Source organism: Mustela lutreola, chromosome 1 (genome assembly GCF_030435805.1).
Source record: "Mustela lutreola isolate mMusLut2 chromosome 1, mMusLut2.pri, whole genome shotgun sequence".
NCBI classification, from domain to species: domain Eukaryota; kingdom Metazoa; phylum Chordata; class Mammalia; order Carnivora; family Mustelidae; genus Mustela; species Mustela lutreola.
In genome coordinates, this window is record NC_081290.1 from 56,710,298 (window position 1) to 56,735,522 (window position 25,225).

The 25,225-nt window shown below is 41.5% G+C and overlaps 1 protein-coding gene and 1 non-coding gene across 20 annotated transcripts in view; one reads left to right on the forward strand and one right to left on the reverse strand.

Annotated features, from left to right (window-relative positions):
- The window catches only part of PROM1 (prominin 1), a 134,594-nt gene that overhangs the window by 77,610 nt on the left and 31,759 nt on the right, over nucleotides 1-25,225 (forward strand). For 18 of the 19 annotated variants that reach the window (XM_059165080.1, XM_059165134.1, XM_059165126.1 and 15 more), the window contains 6 exons: nucleotides 968-1,173; nucleotides 11,247-11,367; nucleotides 13,541-13,604; nucleotides 14,914-15,003; nucleotides 20,573-20,790; nucleotides 22,743-22,817. In XM_059165080.1, coding sequence (XP_059021063.1) covers nucleotides 968-1,173; nucleotides 11,247-11,367; nucleotides 13,541-13,604; nucleotides 14,914-15,003; nucleotides 20,573-20,790; nucleotides 22,743-22,817 — 774 coding nt within the window. The remainder of the gene's footprint in view (nucleotides 1-967; nucleotides 1,174-11,246; nucleotides 11,368-13,540; nucleotides 13,605-14,913; nucleotides 15,004-20,572; nucleotides 20,791-22,742; nucleotides 22,818-25,225) is intronic. The other variant, XM_059165156.1, reaches the window with a different exon arrangement.
- Nucleotides 18,220-18,408, reverse strand: LOC131822755 (U2 spliceosomal RNA). Its single transcript, XR_009350311.1, has one exon. It is a non-coding gene; the product is annotated as a U2 spliceosomal RNA (small nuclear RNA).

The following is a 25,225-nucleotide window of genomic DNA, read 5'->3' on the forward strand; positions in this document are numbered from 1 at the left end:
AGGGAACTAGAAGCGCCCTGCTGGAATTTAAAGCAGGTCTTCTGACTCCCAGTTCAGTGCTAAGACCTCATGTTCGCTTCTAGGAGCAATATTGTGTTTTGTTTACTTTGTTCAGCGTGGCTTCAGAATCCGTTGCTAGCTAGCTGGTCCGTTAGTCACCAACAGCCAATCTGTAATTGTCATTCGTTAAAAATGTCTTGTTTTGTGGAAATTTGAGTAACTATATACAGGCATTGGAATAAACTCAAGTTTTGTGTCATCCGGTTGCATTAATTTTTTTTTTTTTCATCCCAGAATACAGCCCCAGCAGTGACTATGAAAATACATTTAGGTCACATTATTCTATCTCAAAGTTGCTCTAGTTCCTAGGAATATAAGACTATCTGAGACACGGGTTACTGAGGCCAGCTGTACCTGCATGGCAGGAGAGGTACCACTTTACCAAGGCCCTATTCTTCACTTCGCCCATTGTCACTCATCATACGTTATCTATAATGTACCCAATAACCTTTGGGGTTTAAATTCAGCCGTTTGCAATTTGACCCTGCACTTGGACATTTTACTGTGAGTTGGAAGAACATAGTAACTACTTGATTCCATATTCTGATAAATCTGTCTTCCTCTGTTTTAAGAGAGGGCATCAAGGGACTATAGAGTGGCTCAGTCAGTTAAGCCTCCAACTCTTGATTTCAGCTCAGGTCATGATCTCAGGGTTGTGAGATCGAGCCCTGCATCAGGCTCCATGCCTAGCGTATGGAGCCTGCTTTAGATTCTCTCCCTCTCCCCATGCCCGTCCCTCTTAAAAAAAGAAAAAGAAAGAAAGGAGGATCAAGATGGACATACGCACATGCACACTTGAAGATTCAACCTATCAAATAGGTTAAACAAATATAGCCTGCACACTATGGAATGTTCTACGTGTTATTTTGTGTCATGGTATATGCTGTTTCTTTTGTTTGGTCTGCAGATTATCTACTATGAAATCGGGATTATTATTTGTGCTGTCCTGGGACTGCTCTTTGTCTTTCTGATGCCTCTGGTGGGGTTTTGCTTTGGTCTGTGCCGTTGCTGTAACAAGTGTGGTGGAGAAATGCATCAGCGGCAGAAGAAAAACGGGACCTTCCTGAGAAAATACTTTACAGTCTCCCTCCTGGTGATTTGTATATTCATAAGGCAAGTAGCATCTCGGAGGACAGCAGATTTATGTTTTGGGTGGGTGAGGAATATCCCATGTCTCAACTGGTAAGCCCACGAGTTTAAAGCAAAACAATAAGGACAACAACAACACACCCATACAACGGAAGAGAACAAAAATGCGTGTGCAGGATGGTTCGAAACAGTGTCACCATAACCCGAGTTAGTGTTACAATCAGGCTGCCTTCATTTACATGCTAAGCCAACCCTTTGGTATTTTTTCCTCCCGAAAACAAGCTGATGAATCTTGGCCTGCAAGAAGTATTTCCCTCCCAGAGCAGCAGCTCCTGCCTGAAATAGCTGTTGGGAGACGGGCGGCCTGCAGAAGGCAGAGCATTTCCTAGTTGGTTTGCACATTCAAAGGGATCTTGAAGGACAGGTACAGTCCCCGAACTGGGGAATGTGTGAATGTTGCAGAATAGAATTAACTTTCTAATAATAAAACCCAGTTTTCTTGAATTTGCAGTTAAGCTGCTGCCCTCTCCCGAAGCATAGAACACGCTTCATGATTTAGAATGTTTCTTCTGCAGGTCCTTCTGCGGCCACAAGTTTTCCAATTGGCTGACAGATCAGAAGTACACTGCTTTTAAGACACCAGCCTTCTGGGGGCGCCCGTGTGGCACAGTCGGTTAAGTGTCCGACTCTAGGTTTCTTTCTTTTCTTTTCTTTTTTTTAAATTTTACTATTTATTACAATATAACATACAACTTTTTTAAAAATTTTCTTTTCAGTGTAACAGTATTCATTGTTTATGCACCACACCCAGTGCTCCATGCAATCCGTGCCCTCTCTAATACCCACCACCCGGCTCCCCCGACCTCCCATCCCCCACCCCTTCAAAACCCTCAGATTGTTTTTCAGAGTCCATAGTCTCTCATGGTTCACCTCACCTTCCAATTTCCCCCAACTCCCTTCTCCTCTCCATCTCCCCTTGTCCTGCTCGTGTCATGATCTCAGGGTCGGCGGTGAGATTGAGCCCTGCGTCAGGCTCCACACTCAGGACAGTGCCAGCTTAGGACCTTCTCTCCCTCTCCCCCTCCACTTCACTCTCTCAATCTGAGACAAATAAATAAATTAAAAAAAAAAAGAAAGAAAGAAAGAAAGGAAAGGAGAGAAAAAGAAAGGAAAAAGACAGTAACATTTCACCAAGTGCAAATCAGGATCCTCGGCTGAGTGAGTTTCACGTTCCTGGCCCTCTGGTTGTGATATTTGGTCACAGGAGATGTGCTTGCACATCTTCTCATTCATTCAGAATGTCCTGACATTTAGCGACAGCAATAAAAGTGCCCACGATGTGAATAATGCTAGGTTCCAAGGAGACGCAGACACAGGAGGACCAGAAGTCTGCCTCCTCATCGCTGTTTTCTCCAAGCACTGATTTGCTCCATAGCTGTAGGATTTTTCAGGTTTTGCTAAATAACTGATATAAGGGAATTTAAGCAGAATTCAGAACTAAACAGAAATTGAACAAAATTAAGCAGAACAATTTCAGCTGGCCTACCAGCTAAAGTTTTAGCTGGAAATCCAAGAAGAAAAGTTCTGTGAGTGTGGTCATTAGCAGGGCCCTGGTAGGATGCATGCTGTGGGGTGATCATTCATCGGAATGTGCTATACCTATTGGAAGGGATGGGAAGCACTCCAGACCTGCTGATATGAAACAGTCCCCAGAATAGATGAATTGAGAGAAGCAGCTCGTAGACTGTGTATGGAACATGGCCCCTAGGACCAAAACAAAAAAAGAGAGAGACCCAGACATTTGGTTATATTTGCCTAGAGTATAAGTAGTAGGCAGCAGGGGTGGGCTCTGGGAAGGCAATTTGTTGATGGTGAAGGGTAGAAAGGAAATCACTTCTCACTGCAGATAGACATTTTGTCTCTTTGGAATTATCTACCATGCTCAGATATTACCTACTGAATTCAGTGCATCAAAAATCAAACTTAACCAACCAAAAAAATCTCCCCCCAAAACAAAAGCCTGTGCATTACCACCGATTCCAAGACAATCTTTCTTTCTTTCTTTTTTTTTAAGACATGCTTCTTCTGGAAATAGTTAAATAATAGAACTTAACAGTCTAGGTGCAAACTGGACCCACGTGCATGGGTTGCTAATTTCATGCACCCTTGTTTGACCATCAGGGAAGGTTTTTCTCTTTTCTCTTCTGTCTCTCCAACGCTTCTTTGTGAATAATTTGAGTCTGTTCCTGCCCAGTAAATTCTGAAAAGCAGCTTGAGATCATGTCAATGGTAATTTCAGACGTCCCTGTCTCTCTGCTTTGTGTTTGAAAGACTTTCAGGAATGCCCAGACCCCACTCCAGCTGTGGGAGTGGTTACCTCCTCTCCCCTTACCTGAAAAGTGTTAGCTGCAGTCCAAAGACCTGTCAGACCCAGCAGAGATGTCTACGCATTTCTTTTAAACCTAAAACTTCCATCTTTCATTCATCCAGAGACTTGGAGTGCCATGCCTCTCCCTCTCTAGAGATACAGTCTGGACAGCAAAGATGAGGCTCAGGCGACAAAATATCATCGGAAAATACTTGCCCTTAGGGCTTTTTGTTAATGTGATTACTTATTCAGTAAGTTAGCAGTTTTTGCTTGATATAAATACATTTGCTATAATTTCAGGAAAATTCTTTGTTGTATGTAGTTACATATTTACCCAAATATATGTTTACATATGTAATAATAGACTTTCCATTTTTTTAAAAAAATCAAGCATATATTATATATTGGGTTCCTATTTTGGGGGGTTCCTATTTTTAAATTGGAACTGAAAATACTTACATTTTGTCTAACTATGTGCCATGTGTGTTATATTTCACCCTGAACTGTTTGAATTATTCACATTATGCTTAAAATGCCACTGGGATGCCCTGGTGGCTCAGTTGGGTAACCATTTGACTTTAACTTAGGTCATCTCAGGGTCCTGTGATTGAGCCTGGGTGGGGCTCCGTGCAGGGCTCCTTGCTAATGGGGCATCTGCTTCTCCCTCTCCCTTTACTCCTCCTCCTGCTCATGCTCTCTCTCTCTCTCAAATAAATAAATAGAACCTTTTAAAAAAGTTTTTAAAGTACCAAAATATGTGAACAATAAAGCTACAAAGTCAGAAATAAACTTGGCTTTCATTTATATGTAAAATGAATGCTACTGGGGTTTTCTTTTTTTTATTCTTTAGAACTCCGATCCATCAAATAAATTTAGATAAGTTCTTTTTTTTTTTTCTCCCAGGGATATTTCAGTTTAGAAAATTCTTTAAAAAAAAGACAGGCTGTGATTCTCTATAGCCTTCTCTACATTCAGTTTGGGTATGTTTCCCCAGGGCAGGCCACCTGGATGGTTCAGTTGGTTAAGCGTTGGCCTTCAGCTCAAGTCTTGATCTCAGAGGCCTGGGATCAAGCCCCACGTCTGGCTCCCTGCTCAGCACGAGGCCTGCTTCTCCCTCTCCCACTGCCTGCTGCTCCCCCTGCTTGTGCTTATTTTTTCTCTCCGTCTCTCTGTTTGTCAAACAAATAAATATATAAAAATCTTAAAATTATATTAAAAAATGTTTCCCCACTCAAGTAAAATTTATTAATTTAAAAACCACATCTTCAAATTTCAATGTCACCTATTTGAGGCTAAGTGACAATTTAAAACAAATTTTACAATAATCTATTGAATTCCTATATAAATCATAAATAGCTTTAAGTAAGAGTAGTATTTGACATTGTTTAGTTTATCTTAAACTCACACTAGAAGTTTAAACTTCTTGGCTTGCATTTGTAAATTTGGAATAGCTATTATGATGTCTTTCTTTTGAAACCTCTCTTGGTTTGCAAGTATTTTCGACATGATGAATTGAATTGGCAGACTAATCAAAACTAGCTAAAAAGAAGGGCACCAGAGTGGGTCAGTCAGTCAAGCATCTACCTTTGGCTCAGGTCATGATCTCAGTGGTCCTGGGATAGAGTCCAGCATTGGGCTGCAAGCTCAGCAGGATGTCTGCCCTTTCCCTCTGCCCCAGCTCACTCATGCTCACCCTCTCTCTCTCTCAAATAGATAAAAATCTTAAAAAAAAAAAAACAACCCAAAAAATAACAACAAAAAAAAACTAGGCAAAAAGATTACAGTCCTGGGGAAAGCAAAGATTTCTATGTGACGATTAGATAGAAGAGAGAAGAAAGTATGTCCACAAAGTCATAGTAGATAAAATAAGAGGAAAGGGGGACACCTGGGTGGCTTAGTCAGCTAAGCAGCTGAGCATCAGACTCTTGATTTCGGCTCAGGTCATCATCTCAAGAGGTCGAGCAGTACCCTGCGTCAGGCTCTGTGCTGGGTGTAAAGTCTACAGAAGATTCTGTCTCTCTTCCCCCTGTCCATCCCCCCTGCTCCTGCGCACTCAAGGGCCTGCTCTCTCTTTTAAAAACAAATAAACAAACATAAAAGCAAAAACGAGGGTGGCTGAATTATGGCCATTGGGGAGGGTATGTGCTATAGTGAGTGCTCTGAAATGTGTAAGCCTGATGATTCACAGACCTGTACCCCTGGGGAAATAATACATTATATGTTAATTAAAACAAAAATTTAGGGGCGCCTGGGTGGCTCAGAGGGTTAAGCCTTTGCCTTCGGCTCGGATCATGATCTCAGAGTCCTGGGATCGAGCCCCACATCGGGCTCTCTGCTCAGTGAGGAGCCTGCTCCCCCCCCCCCCCCCCGTCTCTGACTGCCTCTATGCCTACTTGTAATCTGTCTGTCAAATAAATAAATAAAATCTTTAAAATAAAATAAAATAGAAATCTAAAAAGGATAAGAAGCAAAAGAATCTCAACAAAGCTAGAAGGCAGACAGAGAAAGAAAAAGAGGTATAGCTTCTGTCTTCAACTGACCTCAGCAGAGACTGGATACAATTGATGAAAAATCTTTGGATAAAATTTTTTTAAAAACACTTTGATAAACCTAGAGCAGTCTACTTGCCTTTTACCAGGCTCAATTTCATTTTGTGACTTTACGCTACATTACAATTAATCCGGAAGTTGGTTTTTAAATTCATCTTGAGTACTCTTATTTTCCATCCATCCTTCTTTTAATTTGAAACAAATTAAATGTATGTTTGTTTGTTTTTGATTAGGAAAGGCATAGGTGTTAAGGAGAAAGGTCCCCTCATATACATGGAATCTATGTGGTCATGTTCCTTTCTGAGCTTTTCCAAAGGCAGCTATGGAATGTTCGAATTCACAGACGTTGACATATGTTTATGTAAGTGTTTGACCATCAGCAGAAGATTGAATTTCCACTTCTTGCTGTAGACTGTTCCAGCAGATGTGTCTGACTCCAGAAAAAGCCAAATTTCCTCTCCTTTCTTTCCTTTGTGCTTTGTCATCACCGTGTTTTTCAGAATTCCAGAAAAGTGATGGACAACAACCAAACAGGATCAAACAGCCATACCTTTATTTTTCCAGTGTATTTCTAAGTTTCTGAGTACAGTAAGTCAGCTTTTGCCAATTGCCATGGTGAAAATTGAATCCCAGTCTCTGTCAGGAAGATGACTATTTTCAAAATTCATTTTTTGTATTAGGATTGTGATAGTCAATTCCTGGCTTTGAGACCACAAGGTTCTAGAATAGAAACTGAGCTAGCATGCCTGAAAATCGTGAGACTTTCTTAATGTGAATGAGAGGGGGATAGTTATTTAATATTAAGATTAAAAAATTATCTTTAAAAAATAAGAGATCAGTTATAAACAAAGCATTTATTTGGCTTTTATGGGCTAATTTCATTAAGTCAGTGGAAATTGGTAGGGAAAAATTGCTATAAATTTTAAAGGTTTATCCTTAGGTTTTCAAAAGCTTTATGTATTTATTTTTAAGTATATATGAGAGAAAATTGGTCTCTCCATAATAAAATATAGAAGATGTAAAACTAATATGTCATAAAAATTAAAATTCCTGTCTTTGGCTAAAAGTTTCAAGAGATTTTGTTGTACTACATAAAAACACACGTCAAATGTCAGATTGCTAATAGTCCTTGAAATGTTATTCCCTTTTTGTGTGAGGCAAATTTCCTTCAGTACTTGCTTATTCTAATAGTTGACTGATGGTTGTTAAAAAACAAACAAACAAAAAAACCCCATAACATTAATTTATGTGATTTTTTTTTTGCTTCAAAATTGTATTGAGTAATATAAATCAAGGTCAACAAAAGTATAACTTCTTTATTCTCTATCTGTGTTTAAATAGGAGTTTTAAAGGGCACCTGAGTGGCTCAAGTCAGCTAAGCATCTAACTCTTGATTTCAGCTTGGGTCATGATCTCAGAGGGAAGTCAGCTTGGGATTCTTTCCCTCTCCCTCTGCCCCTTCCCCAACCTGTGCACATCCTCTCTCTCGCTCTCTCTCGCACTCTCTCTCTCTCTAAAAGATAAATAAAATAAATCTTAAATAAACAAATAGGATTTTTAAATTTTTAAATTAGAGATCACAAATGGAGTTTGCATAGTACTTAGGTTTTTTTTTTAAATTAGTTGACAACATTTAAAAAGGGAAAATTTTACATAAAAATCCATATTTCCAGGGGAGCCTGGGTGGCTCAGTGGGTTAAAGCCTCTGTCTTCAGCTCGAGTCATGATCCTAGGGTTCTGGGATAGAGCCTGCATAGGGCTCTCTGCTCAGCGGGGAGCCTGGTTCCCTTCCTCTCTCTCTGCCTGCCTCTCTGCCTGCTTGTGATCTCTGTCTGTCAAATAAATAAATAAAATCTTAAAAGAAGAAGAAGAAAAAAATAAGCACTTCATTTTTTTTAAAAATCCAGATTTCCAGATTTTTGTGAATAATTGGAAGATCTGGCAATATTGGTCTCGCATCATGGTGGGACTTGCTGGACAGAGCATCTGCCCCGACTCCCACCTGTGACCTCCAGCTCCCAGAGGTTCATACCATATGCTTGCCCTTTCTGGTTTCTGCCTGCCCATGTAGGTCTTTGAATTAGCCATCCTTAATTTAAGTAAAAGACTTACAATATATTATAGTTCTGAAAATTAGCTTTGAAAGTTTTTGAGCTTTATTCCAGAATTCTGTTTAGGGCAGTGTGTTTTTTTTAAAAAAGACCCATGCTTTCATTTTAATTAGATCCATAATTGATTGGCAGAAATGTAGATCTTTTTAAATACATTGCATTAAAATTCAGTGTTTTATTACAAAGTTGTATTGCAATTCATTTTAGTGATTGATGATCTTTTGAGTAAAGACATTTATTCAGTAAAGGAACAAAGACTGTTATGAACTAGACACTTCAAACATATGGCTAATCTTCTAAATGGATCAAATGAAACAAAGCCCAGTCCATAAACTCACTTTCATTGAGCACCCATCATGGACCAGAGACCCATCATTTACCCAACGTTGACAAAGAAGCAGTTTCTCCCTCTTTCTAGGGAAATCAAGCATAGGTAGAAATAGAGCAACCTTGAGTAGCCCACCAGAATTTCAGGGAGAGTCCTCTGAGAGTTCAAGGCAAGGAGGTTCTTCTCCCCTTCAGTGAAAGCCAAGTAAACTTAGACCTGTTTGTTTTCCAAGTTCATTTTGACTACTTCTGTGACAAAATGGATCTGGAGCATGATGAATGATAATATGGGCTTGCTGGAGAGAGAATGGAAGGGAGCCCCCTGCTTGATATGCTGTGGTGGGGCAGGTGTCTTCAGGTGGTGGCCCTGACTCATCATGAGGTGGAATGTTTGAAACTGGGCAATGCAAATAAAGCTTCAGGTGCGTTGCTGCAAGCCAACTTTTTCTCTTCTTCTGTTAACGCTACTCCAAAGTCATTTGACCTTATTCTTCATGAGCCCATCATTGAGTAACTATTATTTTTATGGTATATTGACTATCTGGTAAATACCAAAGCTGACTTAAGAATGGCAAAGATGGATTGTAAGGTGGTGGTTCCAAATGGCACAGACTATTGTTAATGTCCATTGTTTTTTTAATTACTATCAACGTCAACCCAAATTTTAACAAATGTTCTTCGAGGGGCTCGAGCTATGGTTCAGTGGGTTAAGCATCTGCCTCCAGCTCAGGTCCTGGGATCATGTCCTACATCGGGCTCCCTACTCAGTGGGGAGCCTGCTTCTCCCTCTACCCCTCACTCCTGCTTTTGCTCTCTCTCCCTGCCATGTTCTCGGTCTCTCCCAAATAAATAAATAAAATCTTTAAAAATAAATAAAGTAAAAAAGTTCTTGGAGACCTTGTGGACATCCAGGAACCCCTCTCCTTTACAGTTCGAGAAGTACTTATCAAATTTAATTTTCAGTTGTGCAATACCAGCCAAAGCTCACAGAAGGAAAATGACTTTCTCAAGCTCCCATCTTGTGAGTTAGAGGCAGCAGTGGGGTTAGAACCCACGTCTTATATTCCTACCTTAAGTCACATTCCATTCCATGGCAACTTGTTAACCATAAGAACTATTGTTCAAGAGTGTGTGTTACAGACTTTTTTTTTTTATTATTAGTTTTGAAAACCTAATGTACCCATGTAATACTGCAATGGGAAAATAGGTTTGAGACCAGCAATGAACCAATGCAGCTTGGAATGAACCATGGCTGTAAATAGGGCAAATGACTATCCCCATTTCCCGACTGAGGAGTTGCCTGGGAGTAAGTTTGTCTAAATTGCAAAACTTTGTTATAGAGCCTATTCACACTTTCCATTGGATGGTTACAAACGAACAATTTTGTCATTAATTTCTGTAGGTTAAATACCGTTGTCCGAAGTTTAGGTGATTCCTTGCTGCCATCTAGTGGCTAAATCCAGAAGGGCTTTGGTATTTAGCAATTTTCTTTTTTCTTTTCTTTTTTTTTTTTTTTTTTAAAGATTTTGTTTATTTTATTTATTTATTTGACAGACAGAGATCACAAGTAGGCAGAGAGGCAGGGAGAGAGAGAGAGAGAGGAGGAAGCAGGCTCTCCGCGGAGCAGACAGCCTGATGTGGGGCTCGATCCCAGGACACTGGGAACATGACCCGAGCGGAAGGCAGAGGCTTTAACCCACTGAGCCACCCAGGCGCCCCGGTATTTAACAATTTTCAACGTAACATTTTAACATTGGAAGGCTTTGACACAAAAACAAACCAACTGGTCAAATTAATTTAGTAACTACTTAACAGTAAGAGAGCCTTTAAAATGATCAAATGTAGACATTTTAGATGGTTTGGAAACTGTGTTTTTATTTTTCATGTAGAATAACTTGTCATACAAGATGCCTAATAACTTGTCATACAAGATGCCTTTCACGGTGTTTTTGAAAATCTTTATTGAAATATATTTTATGTAGAGAAGAGTTTCCATATCATAAGTACGTAGGCATCAATTTGAATAATGTGAGCACACCGATGATGTCATTAGCCACTCCTCCTCAAGTACAACACTGACTTTTAGCACCATTGGTTTCTTGATTTTGTACATTATACAAAATAGATCCATACAGTGTGTGTGCTACTGTTCGCAGCATCTCATTTGTCAGTTTAACGCTGAAGTAACTCACCTGGACGATAAAAAAAAGTAATAAGGACAATTAGAGGGAGCAAAAAATGTTAGGAAGCCCAAACCATCCTCATCATATTGGTATTTTTCCTGATAGTCTTCTTTGAAGGGAGCAGAGGTATGCACACAGGCTGTGTTTGTGTGCATGCTGAGCAAGACGGTGTGCACCCACATTTCCAAGTGTGCAGGAATGACGCCCTGTTGCACACACAGCCTTATGAGCCTTGCTCCTTTTGTTCCCTCCACCCATTTAGTGGGAACATTGTTCCATTTGTAAGATTCATATCCAACAGAACAATATATATTAAATGAATGTGTGTCTCCTGTGAGAGGGCTGAGTCCCATGCTGTGGTCCACATGTTGGGTGATGGGATCTTGGCAGAAAGGCTGCAGCCGTGGGAGGGGGCCAGGTGTGGGGGAAGGTCCGGCCGTCCTGAGGGGTCCCACGCAGGACACAGCTCCCCTTGTATCTGCAGAGCTGCTCTGTGCCTGGCCAGAAGACCACACGTCATGTAATAAATGTCCTTCCTTCTCTTTTCCATTTCTGGCAGTGTGGGTATCATCTATGGCTTTGTGGCCAACCACCACCTGAGGACCCAGATTGAAAAGACTCGGAAGTTGGCAGACAGCAACTTGAAAGACTTGAGAGCCTTCCTGAATGGAACGCCAGCGGTAAAAACCACAATGACACCTGGTGTTTGGGGACTTTCTGAGTCCCTGTATATATCTGGCATCTCATTTGGACTTCTAGAAGCCCAGTAAATCAGTGCAGACAGGTGCTACATTTTAATTTTGTAGATGAAGCAATAAAGGCCCAGTGAGTGATGTTTAAAATGACCTTTTAAAAAATTTTAGAAAATGACAAACATGTCATTTCAGAACAGGTGTCATTATTTTATTACTTTATTTTTTTCTTTTTTTTTTTTAATTTTTTATTTTTGATAAACATATATTTTTATCCCCAGGGGTACAGGTCTATAACATAAAATTATAGTATTTATTACATAACTGCTCAACTACTTTATGGGTCTCGTGATTTTTTTTTTTTAAAGAAAAATCTTTAGGTGCCATTGTCCTTTCTTCTTAGCAATATAGTTAACTATGCGTGGTTTACATGAAGTTACTCTTGTCATGAGACAAGAGTTTCAAGAGTTTCCTGCTTTATAAACACCCATTTGCTCCTATTTGCATAGATGCGTAGAAATCCTTGGGAAGGGGATACACACACTCGTGCCCACATACACGCATACAAAAAACACAGAAGTTGTTTTTGGGAGAAGGGGAGCAGTATGGCTGGATGGCACATTTTTCCGTATCCCAGAAGCATGTGATGTCTTGCCTGTAGAAAATATTGTTTTTTAAAATACCTAAGTAGAAACCAGCCCAAATAATTGATGCTGAGCTCATAGGTACCAGTATGAGGAGAAAAATGCCTTCCTGTTCAATTCCCTAATCAGATTTCACCAGAATCCATGGGCCTTTCCACACAGAGATGTACTCTTCTAGGTTTGTTATATTCTAAACAATGCTAACATATTAGGTATTGTACCAGTTTTTAAAAACGGGTTTGGAACTAAAAGAGCAAAAACTGCAAGCATTTTTTATTTTTTTTAATCTTGAGGTTAGAGAAGCTAATTTTATTCATAGCTTTATAAGAGGGAAATAAGAAGCATGAATAAATTTGTGAATAAATTTGTAAATAAATCTGTGAATAAATTTTCCTATTTTTTTAGCCACCATTCTAAAGACTTCAAAGTAAAACTTTTTTCCTAAAAAGGTGGCAACATTATATATAGCAGTCATGGCTGGTGAACTTTGGGATTGCTTTCAGAATCTTGGAAGAATTGTAAATTGTCATAACTTTGGGAGAAACTTATCTAGCTCAAAATAAATGAAGAGGTCTAATAAATGTATAAAAAATGGGCAGAATGTGCATTAATTTAATGAGGACATATAATTGGCCCAAACATAATAACTATTTAACCTTACTCAAGTAGTTGGAAAAATGAAAATTTAAATACTAGTGTACATTTTCACTGAGGGGATTGGCAATGGTTATTCAGCCAACGGTAACACCCAGTGTCGCGGAGGGTGTGGGGAAGCAGGTCCGCTAGGGCCCAGAAGACTGGAGGGTAAGCAGCATCTTCGGAGGCCAGCTCAGTAGTGACCACTGAGTAAAATGGCTGGTCTTAATGCAGTAGATTACAAATGGCCTCGAGTTCTTTTTAGTCCCTTGCTTGAAGAGATGAATCTCTTTCCAACCCCTTAATCTGGTCCATGCCTGTGATTTGCTTTGATAAGAAGAATGCAGTGGGTGTGACCTTGAGCTAGCTCTGACCTCACGCTTCAAGAGACCTCACAGTATTCATTTTTGCTCTCTTGCTACTGAGAGAGAATGGTGTGAAAACACTCAGGCTGGCCACTTAGAAGATGAGAGGACACAGCCTGCGGCCAGACACCCTGAATGTGCCTCATCTCCTCTGATTTCAGAAGCTAAGCAGGGTTGGGCCTGGTTAGGACTTGGGTGGGAAAAGATGAGACGCCATGTCAGGGGAGGGGCCTGTTTGTCCCCAGCCCCGCCCCCCACCCCCCCCCCCTCGCCCCCCGACTCTCCACAGGACCAATGCACAGAATCAGGAGAAATTAGAAATCCTATTTCCCAAGCCAAGAAGTTTTGGAGTATTAAGAAGTCTGGGTATCAGAAAATATAAATATCTCTAGGAACCTGCTTTCTTTTTAAAATGTTCTGATTCAAGATGGTTTTTGTTAGATCTCTTTATTGTGGCTTTGGACTTTAGAAGAGTTTCATGCTTCTTTTTTTTTTTTTTTTTTTTTTTTTTTTAAGCAAATCAACTATGTGCTGAGCCAGTATGCAACCACAAAGAAAAAGGCATTCTCGGATCTGGATAGTGAGTAAAACTTAAAGTTGCCCCAACTTCATTTGTTGGTTTGTTGGTTTATTGGTTGTTTGGTTGGTTTTGGCTAGAAGAGACTCTGGTCATCTCCCATCAAACATGAGCTAAGTGATCAATATGCCATTTCTACAACTTCTGCATCAAAGCTGGGGCAAAGTAGAACAATTCCCTAGAGTTATGGACAATTTGCAGTTTGTTAACCAATGAGTAAAATCCAACCTTTATGGTAAGAATGCTTTTGCTTTCCTGTGGCCCTGTGCTTGTTCTGCCTTCCCCAGGTGATGAGGGAAATGGGTCTCTGTCAGATTCAGGGTCACGAATGGAGCTGGGCTCCCCAGAGAAGCCAGTGAGCTTCAGAAATTGGGGTCGGTCAGTGCTGCCCCTGCAGGCCCCCGAGGAGGTTCCACACAGCCTCCCTCAGTGGTTCTCCCCCAGGGGCTGTTTTGCCTTCAAGCAACATCTGGCAACACCTGGAGATATTGTGGTTGTCCCAACAGGTGAGGGTGGGGACAGTGCTGCCCGCCTGCTTGGATAGAGGCCAGCGAGGCTTCCAAACACCCTACAACGCATAGGACAGCCCCCACCATGAAGAATTATCCAGCTCGAAACATCCATAAATGTCATTGTTGGGAAGCCCTGGCCTCACTGAAGAGATCAGAGACACACGGCTCTACTTTATAAACCCTGAGTTTCTAAGGTTTCCCGCTACCCAGGAACTGAGTGTTCCTGTGAATACTCTTGTATTCTGAAATGGCATAAAGCAAAGAACGATTACTATCAATCTATGTGGAAATACCCTGGAGCGTTCCCAGACCCCAAAGTCACCTGTCTTAGGCTTTCCTGAAACCACAGGACACATCCTGCGAATGGATGCACACAGTAGCTGGAGACAAGCCCAGAGGCTCCGGGACGCAGCAAGGAGCTCATGCCCTCCACCCTGAGACGCTGGGTGTGATTCCTGGGGAAGGCGCTGGGGGGCGCCACTCTCGCTGTCTCTGTATGGGCTCATCTCCCTGCAAAATCATCAGGGGTCACCTGTAGGATTAAAAACCCAGCCTGTGTTGATTGCTTTTTTTCTTGGGGGACTGAGTGCTGGTGTGGAAACTTTGAACAGCGTGGAGAAATCTCCCCCAAGAATCAACACCTAAACGAGGTCGAGGAGGAAAAGGGTGTTTTCAGGGCAAGAGAGACCCCACATGACTTTCCAAGGGGGACATCCTGCAGAGGAAGGAAAACATGGGTTAAGAGATGAGGACTTCCTTGGAGCCTACTCTCACAGCCCTTTCTGCTTCCTTGCATTTAGATATTAAGCCATTGCTAGGAGGTGGGATTCACGAACAGCTAAGACCCAAAGTCACGCCCGTGCTTGATGATATCAAGGCCATGGCGGAAGGTAAGCATTACTCCAGAAATGGGCGAGAGTGGGATCCCACTGGAAGTCTCCTGCTTCCCAGGATCACGCTCCCTTTGTTTTCCCCAGATGTGGGCATGCCAACAGGCTGGGTAAAGACACACAGCATCACAATGGTTTCGTTTTGTTTTTAAGTTTGTGTAAAAGAGGTTGTACTAATGGTCTCAAAATCCTTTGAAATAATAACAGCAGCATTTGCTAGGAGCCTGCCACCTGTTTTTGTAAAGACCGTTATTGGAGGGCAGCTGTGTTCTTCGGTGAGGGGGCATCTCACAGCAGAGCTCAATATTTGCAGCAGGGACCCTGTGGCCCACAAACCCTGAAGTATTTACCATCTGTCCCCTTACAGAAAAAGCTTATTGACACTTGCTACAGAAGATGAGTAGCCTCGAGAATTTTAGGTCTTTGGGGGTCTATTGGTTATGCTTTCCTTTTTCCTGGAAAGAACAACTTTGGGAAAAGAGGAATCTGTAGAGATATCTTAAGATACCACAGTCTGTGATCTAAGGGAGCAGATGTACTGATTTTAAGAAACTACATGTTCAATTGCAGTGAAAAAATAAGACTGTGAGCCCCTTCCAAATGTGGAGATGTCTGTGCTAAGTGTTTGGTAGAGAGGACCGTTCATCTGTGTCTTACATTTGTCATCCTTCCACTGTGAATTCTTCCATGAGCCAGGATTCCCAAGAAGACAGGCCACAAAGGAAGGGCATGTGTTGAAGTTGGAAAGTTATGCTCATTCCTTTTGACATTCTTCCCTGCCATTCACCACCCCCCCTTAGAGTTCAAAGACATGAAAACAGGATGACATGCAGAACAGGCCAGGAGTTGGTAAGATTCATTTTAACCAACTGATTAGTCTTTCCTTGCTCTTCTCCTTGACCCTCCAACTGAAGGCATGTGCTCCACTGTGGGTGCTGCTTAGATGCCTCCCTGACACCTGCTTCCCTGGTCATGAGCCACGTCCTTCCAGTGCAAGGAAACTGAGGCCCAGAGAAGGATGTGATTGTAAACACCCATGTCCCCTTCCTTCCTTCCTTGCATACCTGGCCCCTTCCCATGCTTCCAGTCACATCCCATGTCAACCCTCCAACCCCCAAACCTTCCTTTCCAAGCTATGAATCTCAGCCTTTATTCTACCATAGGTCTCTGCAGGCATAATTCTCTCTCAGATCCCTGTCCTGCACATGCTTCCTTGACCTACTGATTTGTTCATTTCTTAATTCCCCTAGCTTATGTTTGGAGACACCCAACACAGTATCTGGCTCAGAGAAAATTATCATTTCTTGAGTGAATAAAGGCCCACAGACCTTATCTTCATTTTCTAAGTGTAGAATACTGTAACTTTGCTGGTGATGGAGGCGAAAACAGATTACATTCTTTCATAGTCCTGCTTCAGTCGCTAGGCAACTCCTTTTGACTACAAGCATCCTGATCTTTTAATGTGTTGTAGTCATTTGATTTTTTTTTTAGTTACCCTTAATGTGCTCTGTGTATATATCTACCTATTTAAATCAGATTATAGTTGTTTTTATTTGCTTTGGGAATTTTGCTGATGATTCTTAGAGGTCTTTTGGAGGTGCCATTGATGTGATATCAATACCAAAGACCCTTTAAGTGGCTTAAACAACAGGAAATATATCATATATGACAAGATATTGGAGGTATGGCAGTTCCAAAGTTAGCTGCTTTGGAGATTTGACAACATTGTCAAGGAGCCCTTCGCCCCCTGCCCCATCCTATGGTTAGCAGGAGGTATTACTTAACCAACCACCAGGAACAGACAATGAAAGGAGATGGGTTCCTGGTTGCTGCTCATCCCCTCACTGGGAGAATTGTCACTCCTGTAAAATGCTGAACCTTCACTTCCCACATCTTTGGCATAGCTTTTGATGATTATCCTCTGTGTCCCCTCATCATAGCTTCGTGTGTTTGCATTTACCAGTGGGTTCCTGATTTGGGCTGGCTCTGTGACCTTTACAATCAAATATCTCCCATCATCTCTCTTCTCTTTGAAACATCTCTTGAATAATTATGTGTCATTTCCCCAACACATATAGAAAATCTGTTTCTATCTGGTTTTCAACTAAGTGGATTGTTTGCTCATATAACTGACACTGGTGGCTTCAGGTAAGGCTTGATCTAGTGGTGAGATTTTTTTTTTTCCACCCAGTAGAGATGTAGACATTCTCTACAATGTCTGTATCATTCTAATGCAAACTCCCCTTATAATTGCAAGAGGGCTGACACTAGTCACATTGCTCCTCTTCCTCAACCAGATTTCCCTCCATTTGGGGCATTCGGGGTTCCACAGCCATCTTTGGACCAGTGGTACACAGGGGAAATGGATAAGTGGGAAGTGGGACCCATGTTATCTAAACACAGTTTTGCTGCATCTCAATAGACAATGACATGACTTCTGAGATGTCAACCAACAAAGTCCACAGCAAGTGTTTGTAGAAATCATCAGCCATAAAGTAATATTTAGAGTGTTGAGGGCCTAGGAGTATTGAAGGTATGCCACGTACATTTCCTAAACCCTATTCAGAGTCATAAGAGTTCTGTGTGATTGGTATAGTCACTTCCATTTTACCAACTCAAGACAGTAAGGCTCAGAGATCATGTAACTTGTCCAAGACCAGGTAGCTGGGGAGTGGTAGAATTAGGATTCAGATGCAGGTCTAACTATAAAGCCTGTGGGGCTTGGTCCACACTAGATGGAACTTAGGTCCCAACACCACTGGAGAGTGTTAAGATGTAGGGTGCTTTTGGTGCCATGCATGGCAAGACAGCAGAGAGTAACTTTGGAGGAGGAGTTAGAAATCTAGAGTTCAGGTGCTGGTGTGGCCATGGAAGGATGTTCAGCATTTGGAAAATTGGTCTTTGGAGTTCTCTAGCTCCAAAATTATGTAATGGCAAATTCTTTCCAAAAATATATGAATAATGCAATGTGATTGTTGTGTACCTTTACTTTTGGCCATTTTTACTGTTTGGATTATAGTTTCCTTTGAATTAAAGGCCATTAAAACAGATTTTATTGCTCCCTTCAGTGCTTCCTGCATTAGTTTTAAAGTTTTATTGTTTTTTTTTAAGCAGGCTAAACACGTTATAGTTTAGCCTCTGGTGTTGCCAAAGTGTCTTATACTATGCTTAATAAACTGACATGACTTTTTTTTTTTTTTTTTTTTTTTTGTCCTTGACGGGACCACCATTCCTGGAGGTACTTCAATGCCAGGTCGATGTGTGGAGTGGATGGAGTAAACTCATTCCATCCCCCTGCTCCAAAAATCCATTTAATATATTGTCCTTAGATAGAGGACATATCAGATATTAAATTGATAAGAACAGATACTGCACTCGATCTTAGCCAAAAGGCTGAGAATCAATGCTTTGACAACTTTTTTTGCTAAAAATTCTTTGCAGCCTTACATGTTTAGTGGCTTTGGAGATAGCAGAAACATGCAAATTCATCTGTGTTAATCTTTTTTGAGCTGCAGATCAGGAACTACAAAGGAAATGTGCTATGAGCTGGTAAAAATGTTAATTAACTAAAATTCAGAATCTAAAATATTTTTCCACTGACTTCAGATACATAATATATGTGATCTTGCTAAGTCTGGAATGACTCCCAGAGTTGTAACCCAGTAGGTATTTTATAGACATAAAATACTTTGAAGGCTTTGGAAAAAATGTATATTTATTACCTCTGAGTCTTTCTTAGGACATGATGGAATAGTACACATAACCCAGAATGTCTGCAGACTGTACTTAAATGGACACACGTATTCTGGGCCATCAATTTATTTTATCACCCATCATTCTAGGTTGTTGTTGTTTGTCTCTTGCCTTAAAATACCTTCTCTTAAAATGGAAAGGACTCTGAGAGGTAAACCACATTAAAATGTGAGGTGTGTGTTGTGTGATGGGAGGCATATTTTGGCACACTCTTTTGCATCCTGTCTGTGTTTTTAGTTGCAACCCTGTTCTTTGTTTCTTGTTTTTGCTATGGTAGATGTTCATTGACCCTCTAATATGAGCCCATGCTTTGCTGATAATCCTGGGAGGTAAGTGCAAGAGATGCAACTACTGACTCCCAGAGTGGCTCTTTGACAAAGTCTTAAATACTGCTGTATCTCCAATGCTGTTAAGACATGACTGGACCAAAATTCAAGAGAAAAGATCGAAGCAGATGTGAAGATTTTATATCTAAGCCAGGTGACAAAATTTGGGGCCAATGGCCATATGGTCTACTGCTGGAAGCCTCCCCAGGTCTCAGGGTAAATCATCAGAGCTGGGTTGTGGTGCCATCTTGGGTGAGCAGACCTGTTAAGACACAGCCGAGAATTATAGACTCTCCTAAGAACCAAGAGATGACCCAACCAGCTTCCTAATTTACAGATGAGAAAACCGAGATCCGCAGAGGTGAAATAGTTTGCCAAAGATGCTATCACAAGGTGTTTGCGGAATTGGGATAAGACCTCTGGTGAGATCCCACAACACAATGCATTAAAGTGTGTGTGTGCATGTGTGTGTGTGTGCACATGGTTTTCTCACTCAAGTTGTATGTGGTTGCCAGGGAAGGTTGGGGAAAGCAGTTTTTAAGGGCATTCACATTTTCGCTTGCAACACCCAAGTGTGGCTTGATGCTCTGCCATCTGTTCTGTGAGCCTGCTGGCTTAGGAGAAGAGCAGTGCCCTCTGTTTAAATTTCACATTTTTTACTCCTGTGGCTTTAAGTCATTGTAGAAAAGGGTTGTAATTCACAACCTCCCTGGTCATGAATACATAGTTCTACACCTCAGAAAAATTGGGAAGATAGCAAACAATTATCAAGGATCTCCTAGTATAAGAATGTGTCCTGGGCTGGGAGTCTCCCCAAATAGAACAGATGGACTCGATGACATCACGGAATCTGTCTGAGCATTCTGATGCCCACATGCAAGGATGAATGTGGTGGTGGTTTCACCATGCTCAGATGAGGAAATCACTAAAGAACTTTCAGGAATCGGTTTCTGGTGACCAGCAAGTGGCAAGGAAGGGATCTGTACCTAGACCCGCCTGAACCCCAAATCATACTCTTCACCTGCTACTCTGTAATTCCAGCTCTCTGAATATCCGTCGCTGAGATGTGTCTGGGTGTGATCAGTTTTGATGTGGTTAAAACCGCTCAGGGTTGAAGATGCTAGCTTTTTAGGGCTGGCCTCTTCAAGACTGGGCGATGCTAGGGGAGTGACATCTTTTCCTACCATGACTGTTCCAGTGGCGGCCAGTGAATGCAGCAACTCAGTGTCCCCGTTGCATTCCTGGGCTTGTTCTTACTCCTTTATCTTGTCCGAAGAGCCCTGAGGTCGGAAAGCTGAGCCGGCTGGAGTAGCTGGGCAAGGAGGCCAACAGTGTCCCTGTATTCCCCTAGAGGGCTCCTCCCCTGGTTGCCTCCCAATGTCTGTTATAAGTCCATCTCCAGTTCCCTGAAGGTTCCTTGTAGATGAAAACGAGTTTCCACTGCCTGCCTGGTGGGTGCTTCTGTTCTGAAACTAGGTGTGTCCCCACAGCAATCAAGGAGACCAGAGAAGCCTTGTTGAATGTGAACAACACTTTAAAGGAGCTGAAGAGGTCAACTGCACAACTTAACACCAGCCTCAGTGATGTGAAAAGGAACGTGGAGCAGTCACTCAGTGACCCCATGTGCTCTGTCCCGCCAGTGGCTACCACTTGCAACAACATCAGAATGTCTCTCGACCAGCTGGAGGACAATACCAACCTGGGCCAGGTGAGGAGGTGACCTTGATACAGGGCAGTGCCATTGGGACCCCTGTCAGATGAACGGCGGCCTGGGTCTCTGTCGGTGTCCTGATCACCACATTGGCACAGCTGTGGCCAGGCAGAAGGAAAAATGGGAAACCCTTCCTTTCTTAAGTGTTCTCTGCAGTTCATTTGGTGGAACCTACCAGAATGAATTCAGCTTTAAAAAGAAAAAAGGAAGCAAGATGTGTTTTTGTAGACCTTTAAAAAAAAAAATAGTTTGAAATGACATGCCTAGTATATTAACCACATATGCCTAAATATAAGGTAATTCCCCATATTCCAAAGAGAAAATTCAGTGGAAAAAAGAAGGAATTTGGAGCAACTTGAATATACAAAGTCCTGAGATACAGATAAAATAAAGTCTCCTAATGATTTTTAATGTATGAAGATAGTGGTATATACACACCACTCTTTTTAATAAAATATTTTAATATGATTATACTCTTCACACCTTTCTATCTCATGGGCCAACGTTATGCACATTCTTCACCTTCAGTCTCCACGTGTATGTATGAGTTATGCATATCACTGTGGTCACCAGTGCACAGTCTTTCAGAGACTGGGATCTTCCCTTGCATTTAAAATGTATAGGATTGAGTCTTCTGGGAGTGACTTTTTATTTTGATGTCCTTTCAAACATGCAGAAAATTTGCAAGAACGGTGCAGGGAACTCTTGTCCACACCCTTTACCCAGACACACCAGTTGCCAACCTTTTGCTCCGTTTGCTTCATCATCTGTTTATCCATCTGTGTATCTACCAACTACTCATATTGTCATTTTTGCATAAAATACTGTCATTTGTATACTGTCATTTTATAAAATATTGTGCATTTTGTGTTTTTCTCAATCACTTGTCAGTAAGTTGCAGGTGATGTGTCCTCTTATCCCTAAATATTTCAGTGCCTTTCCTAACTGTACACAAACTTTATTATACGGTTCTCAAAATTGGGACATGTAATGCTGACCCAAACTCCATCTAGTCCATGGTTTATATTCCAATTTTCCTAAAAAATCTGACTATACAGCTGTTTTTCTTTCTCCGGTCTAAGGGCCAGTCCAGAGTCATACATGGTCTTTAGTTGTCATGTATGTTTAGTTCCTTCAATCTGGAACAGTCTTCCACTGTTATCTTTTTTGTTTGTTTGTTTTTTAAATTTTTTACCTATTTATTTATTTATTTATTTATTTGAATACTTAGGGACCATGCCAGACAGGGAGCTTGAACTCATGACCCTGAGGTTGAGAGTCACATGGTCTACCGACTGAGCCAACAAGGCACCCCTCCACCTGTTTTCTTCTTTTTTGACATTGATATTTTTGAAGACTATAGGCCATTTATTTTATAGAAGGACCTTCACTTTAAGTTTATTCTGTGTGCCTTCACGATTAGATTTGAGTCATGCATACTTGCTGGGGATATCGCAAGAGTGATACTGTGTTCTTCTTGGTACATCGTGTCAGGAGATCCGTGATGTTTGTCTTGGTGAGAGACAGAACACTTTAAGTCCATGTACAATGCTGTCAAGGAGAAATGTATTCCAGACCACTCACCAACATAACCTTTGGCTTTATTGTTTTTAAACATGTCTTTAAAGAGGTTGTTCATGCTTTATTGAAAAATATCCAGTACCTGAAATTGTGAGATTACACATAATTGATCTGTGTTAAATTTCTTTCCCTAATTTTTGCTAACTGCAATAGGAGTCCTCCAAATATCTAAAACTTAATGCCTGTAGAGGCGACTCTGAAGTAAATGTCTTTCTCCCCAGACAATATTCTATTGTTCAAAAGAAATTTAAATCATACCCTATAATATAGAGACTTTGGGACTTGGATATAAGATGACTTCCTTTTTTATGACAAATAATTGTTGGCAGTATCCACCTAGACTTATATTTTGTTTTATGAATTTTCAGCTCCCATCCTTGGATCAGCAAATTGATAATATTAATGATGTTCTTCGAACAGATTTGTCCAGCCTGGTCCAACAGGTATGTTTTTTTTTTTTTTGGAAAAAGAAAAAATACAGTGGTTTGTTTATATCATGTTAAAGGGTAGACTAGTACATAAGAAAAGAGGTAACTGGGAAGAAAAGTCCTAAAATTTTGGAAACAGGGCTGCCAAGAAGGGTGTTAACTATTATCCACCGGGTAATTTTTCTCATTGCACTTCAAGAAATGTGTGTTAAGCATTGGCTGTGTACAAAGCACCATGCTGGAGATAAAAAGCAAAAGACGATCTCACCTTCCTGGGACTCAGAATTTGATGGGTGTTGTGCCGAACCCCATACTGACTCTGACGCGAGGTGCCCTCCCACTCAGCGAGTCAGTCCTGTCACTTCGTCTCCTCCCCCTTGTGCACATTCACACATGCTGTGGGCTGCGCCTGCCACTCTCTCCTTCGCCCAGCCACTTAGGCTACAAAGTACTAGTTACTTAAATCATTCGATATCACTTTCTTAAAGATTTATTTATTTATATTAGAGATGATGAGAGAGAGAGAGAGAGATTGCATGCAAGTGGGGGAGGGGCGGAGGGAGAGGGAGAGAGAGAACCTCAAACAGACTCCCCACTGAGCACAGAGCCCAACATGGGGCTCGATCTCATGACCCTGAGATCATGACCTGAGCAAAAATCAAGAGTTGGAGGCTTAACCAACAGAATCACACACACGCCTCCCAGTGTCACATTCTTAATGAGATCTTTCCTGGATATCTTGACCAAGTCAAACCCTTTTCAATGCATTGTTATAGTGCAACAGATATTCTTTGTTAAGTTCCTCATAACTATAATTATTGCTTTAATGTGTCTGGTTCCACTTGAGTGTAAGCCCTAAAATTGGCAAGGGCTACATTGGTGTAGAACATCATCATTTCCCTGAGAACCTACCAATTATTGCTCTTTGTTCAACCGATATGTTGAGTGCACTGTAAATATTTCTTTGTAGGTTATGATTCAATAAGTGTGCCCTGCACCTGCAGGAAAGGGAAGGAATAGTGGTACTCTTGACTCTGTCTTTTAGCACGGGCATAAAAAGGTCATCAGATAATCTGTTAAACACTCATCTAATGACAAAGTCAAGTGTCACCTTAAACAGTTCATTAGAAACTCCTGGTCTTGGGGCACCTGGGAGGTTCAGTGGGTTAAAGCCTCTGCCTTCGGCTCAGGTCATGATCCTGGGGTCCTGGGATCCAGCCCTGAGTCGGGCTCTCTGCTCAGTGGGGAACCTGCTTCTTCCTCTCTCTCTCTGCCTGCCTCTCTGCCTACTTGTGATCTGTCTGTCAAATAAATAAGTAAAATCTTTAAAAAAAAAAAAAAAAAGAAAGAAAGAAAAAGAAAGAAATTCCTGGTCTTTGTGTCCTGGTGTCACCTTATTTGTTAATTGAGGGAGTTGATCCAGGAGATCTGTAAGGCCCCCTCTCCCATAGAACCTCTTTCAAAGGGTGACCTCCTCAAGTCCAAAGGCAGATAAGTGCGGTGGGGTCAGGTGTACGTACGCTCATCCAAACACCTGTGTGCTGGTGGCTTAGTCACTGTTGAGGAGACAGGAGTGGTAGCTGTTCTTGTTCCAGCATCAATGTTACCAGGCTAAACTGGAAACTTGCTGGCACCATCAGTCTTACAAAGTCTGTAACTTAGAATAGACTGCCATAAGAGCCTGTCATAGGCCGGGTGGCTTCTCAATGAAAGAAATTTATTTCTTACAGTTCTGGCAACGGGACGTCCAAGGTCAGGGGGTTAGCATAACCAAGTTGTAGTGAGAGACCCCTCCAGGTTGCAGATGGCCATTTTCTCATTGTATCTTCATGTAGTGGAGAGAGCTATCTGGGGTCCCCTTTCTAAAGTCCCTAATCCCATTCTTGAGGTTTCATTCTCATGACCTCATCACCTCTGGAAGGTCCCACCTCCTCATACCATCCATCACTCAAAGTAGGGGTTAGGATTTCAGGGTGTGATGCCAGGGACGGGGAGCAGGGGTGCCCAGACATTGAGTCCATAACAAGTTGTAATTGATACACTGTTCCCCAGCAGATGGCTAAAGATAGCAGCAGACAACTAAGAAACACAATGAAACCCTTCTGGAGAAAACACTGTTCAGTTGATTTATTTGGATATAATGACCTCTTCTTGTCCCAGATTTATTCCCTAAAGGACATAGCTTGGCATGGCTGTTTAGGTTTTCACTTCAGACTCATTAAAAGCTGTGTGTTGGGTGAGACTAGATCCCAAGTCTAATTTTCTAATTGCTCTGGAAAGTACGGCTCTGGTTTGGAAACTCACTTTCTGCCTGCTCATGGAACATTGCACAGATCAGGGCCTCCTCAGCTGAAGGGCTGTCTACACTGTTGATGATTCTCTCTGGTGGGGGCTGACCCATGCATTGAAGGATATTTAAGAGC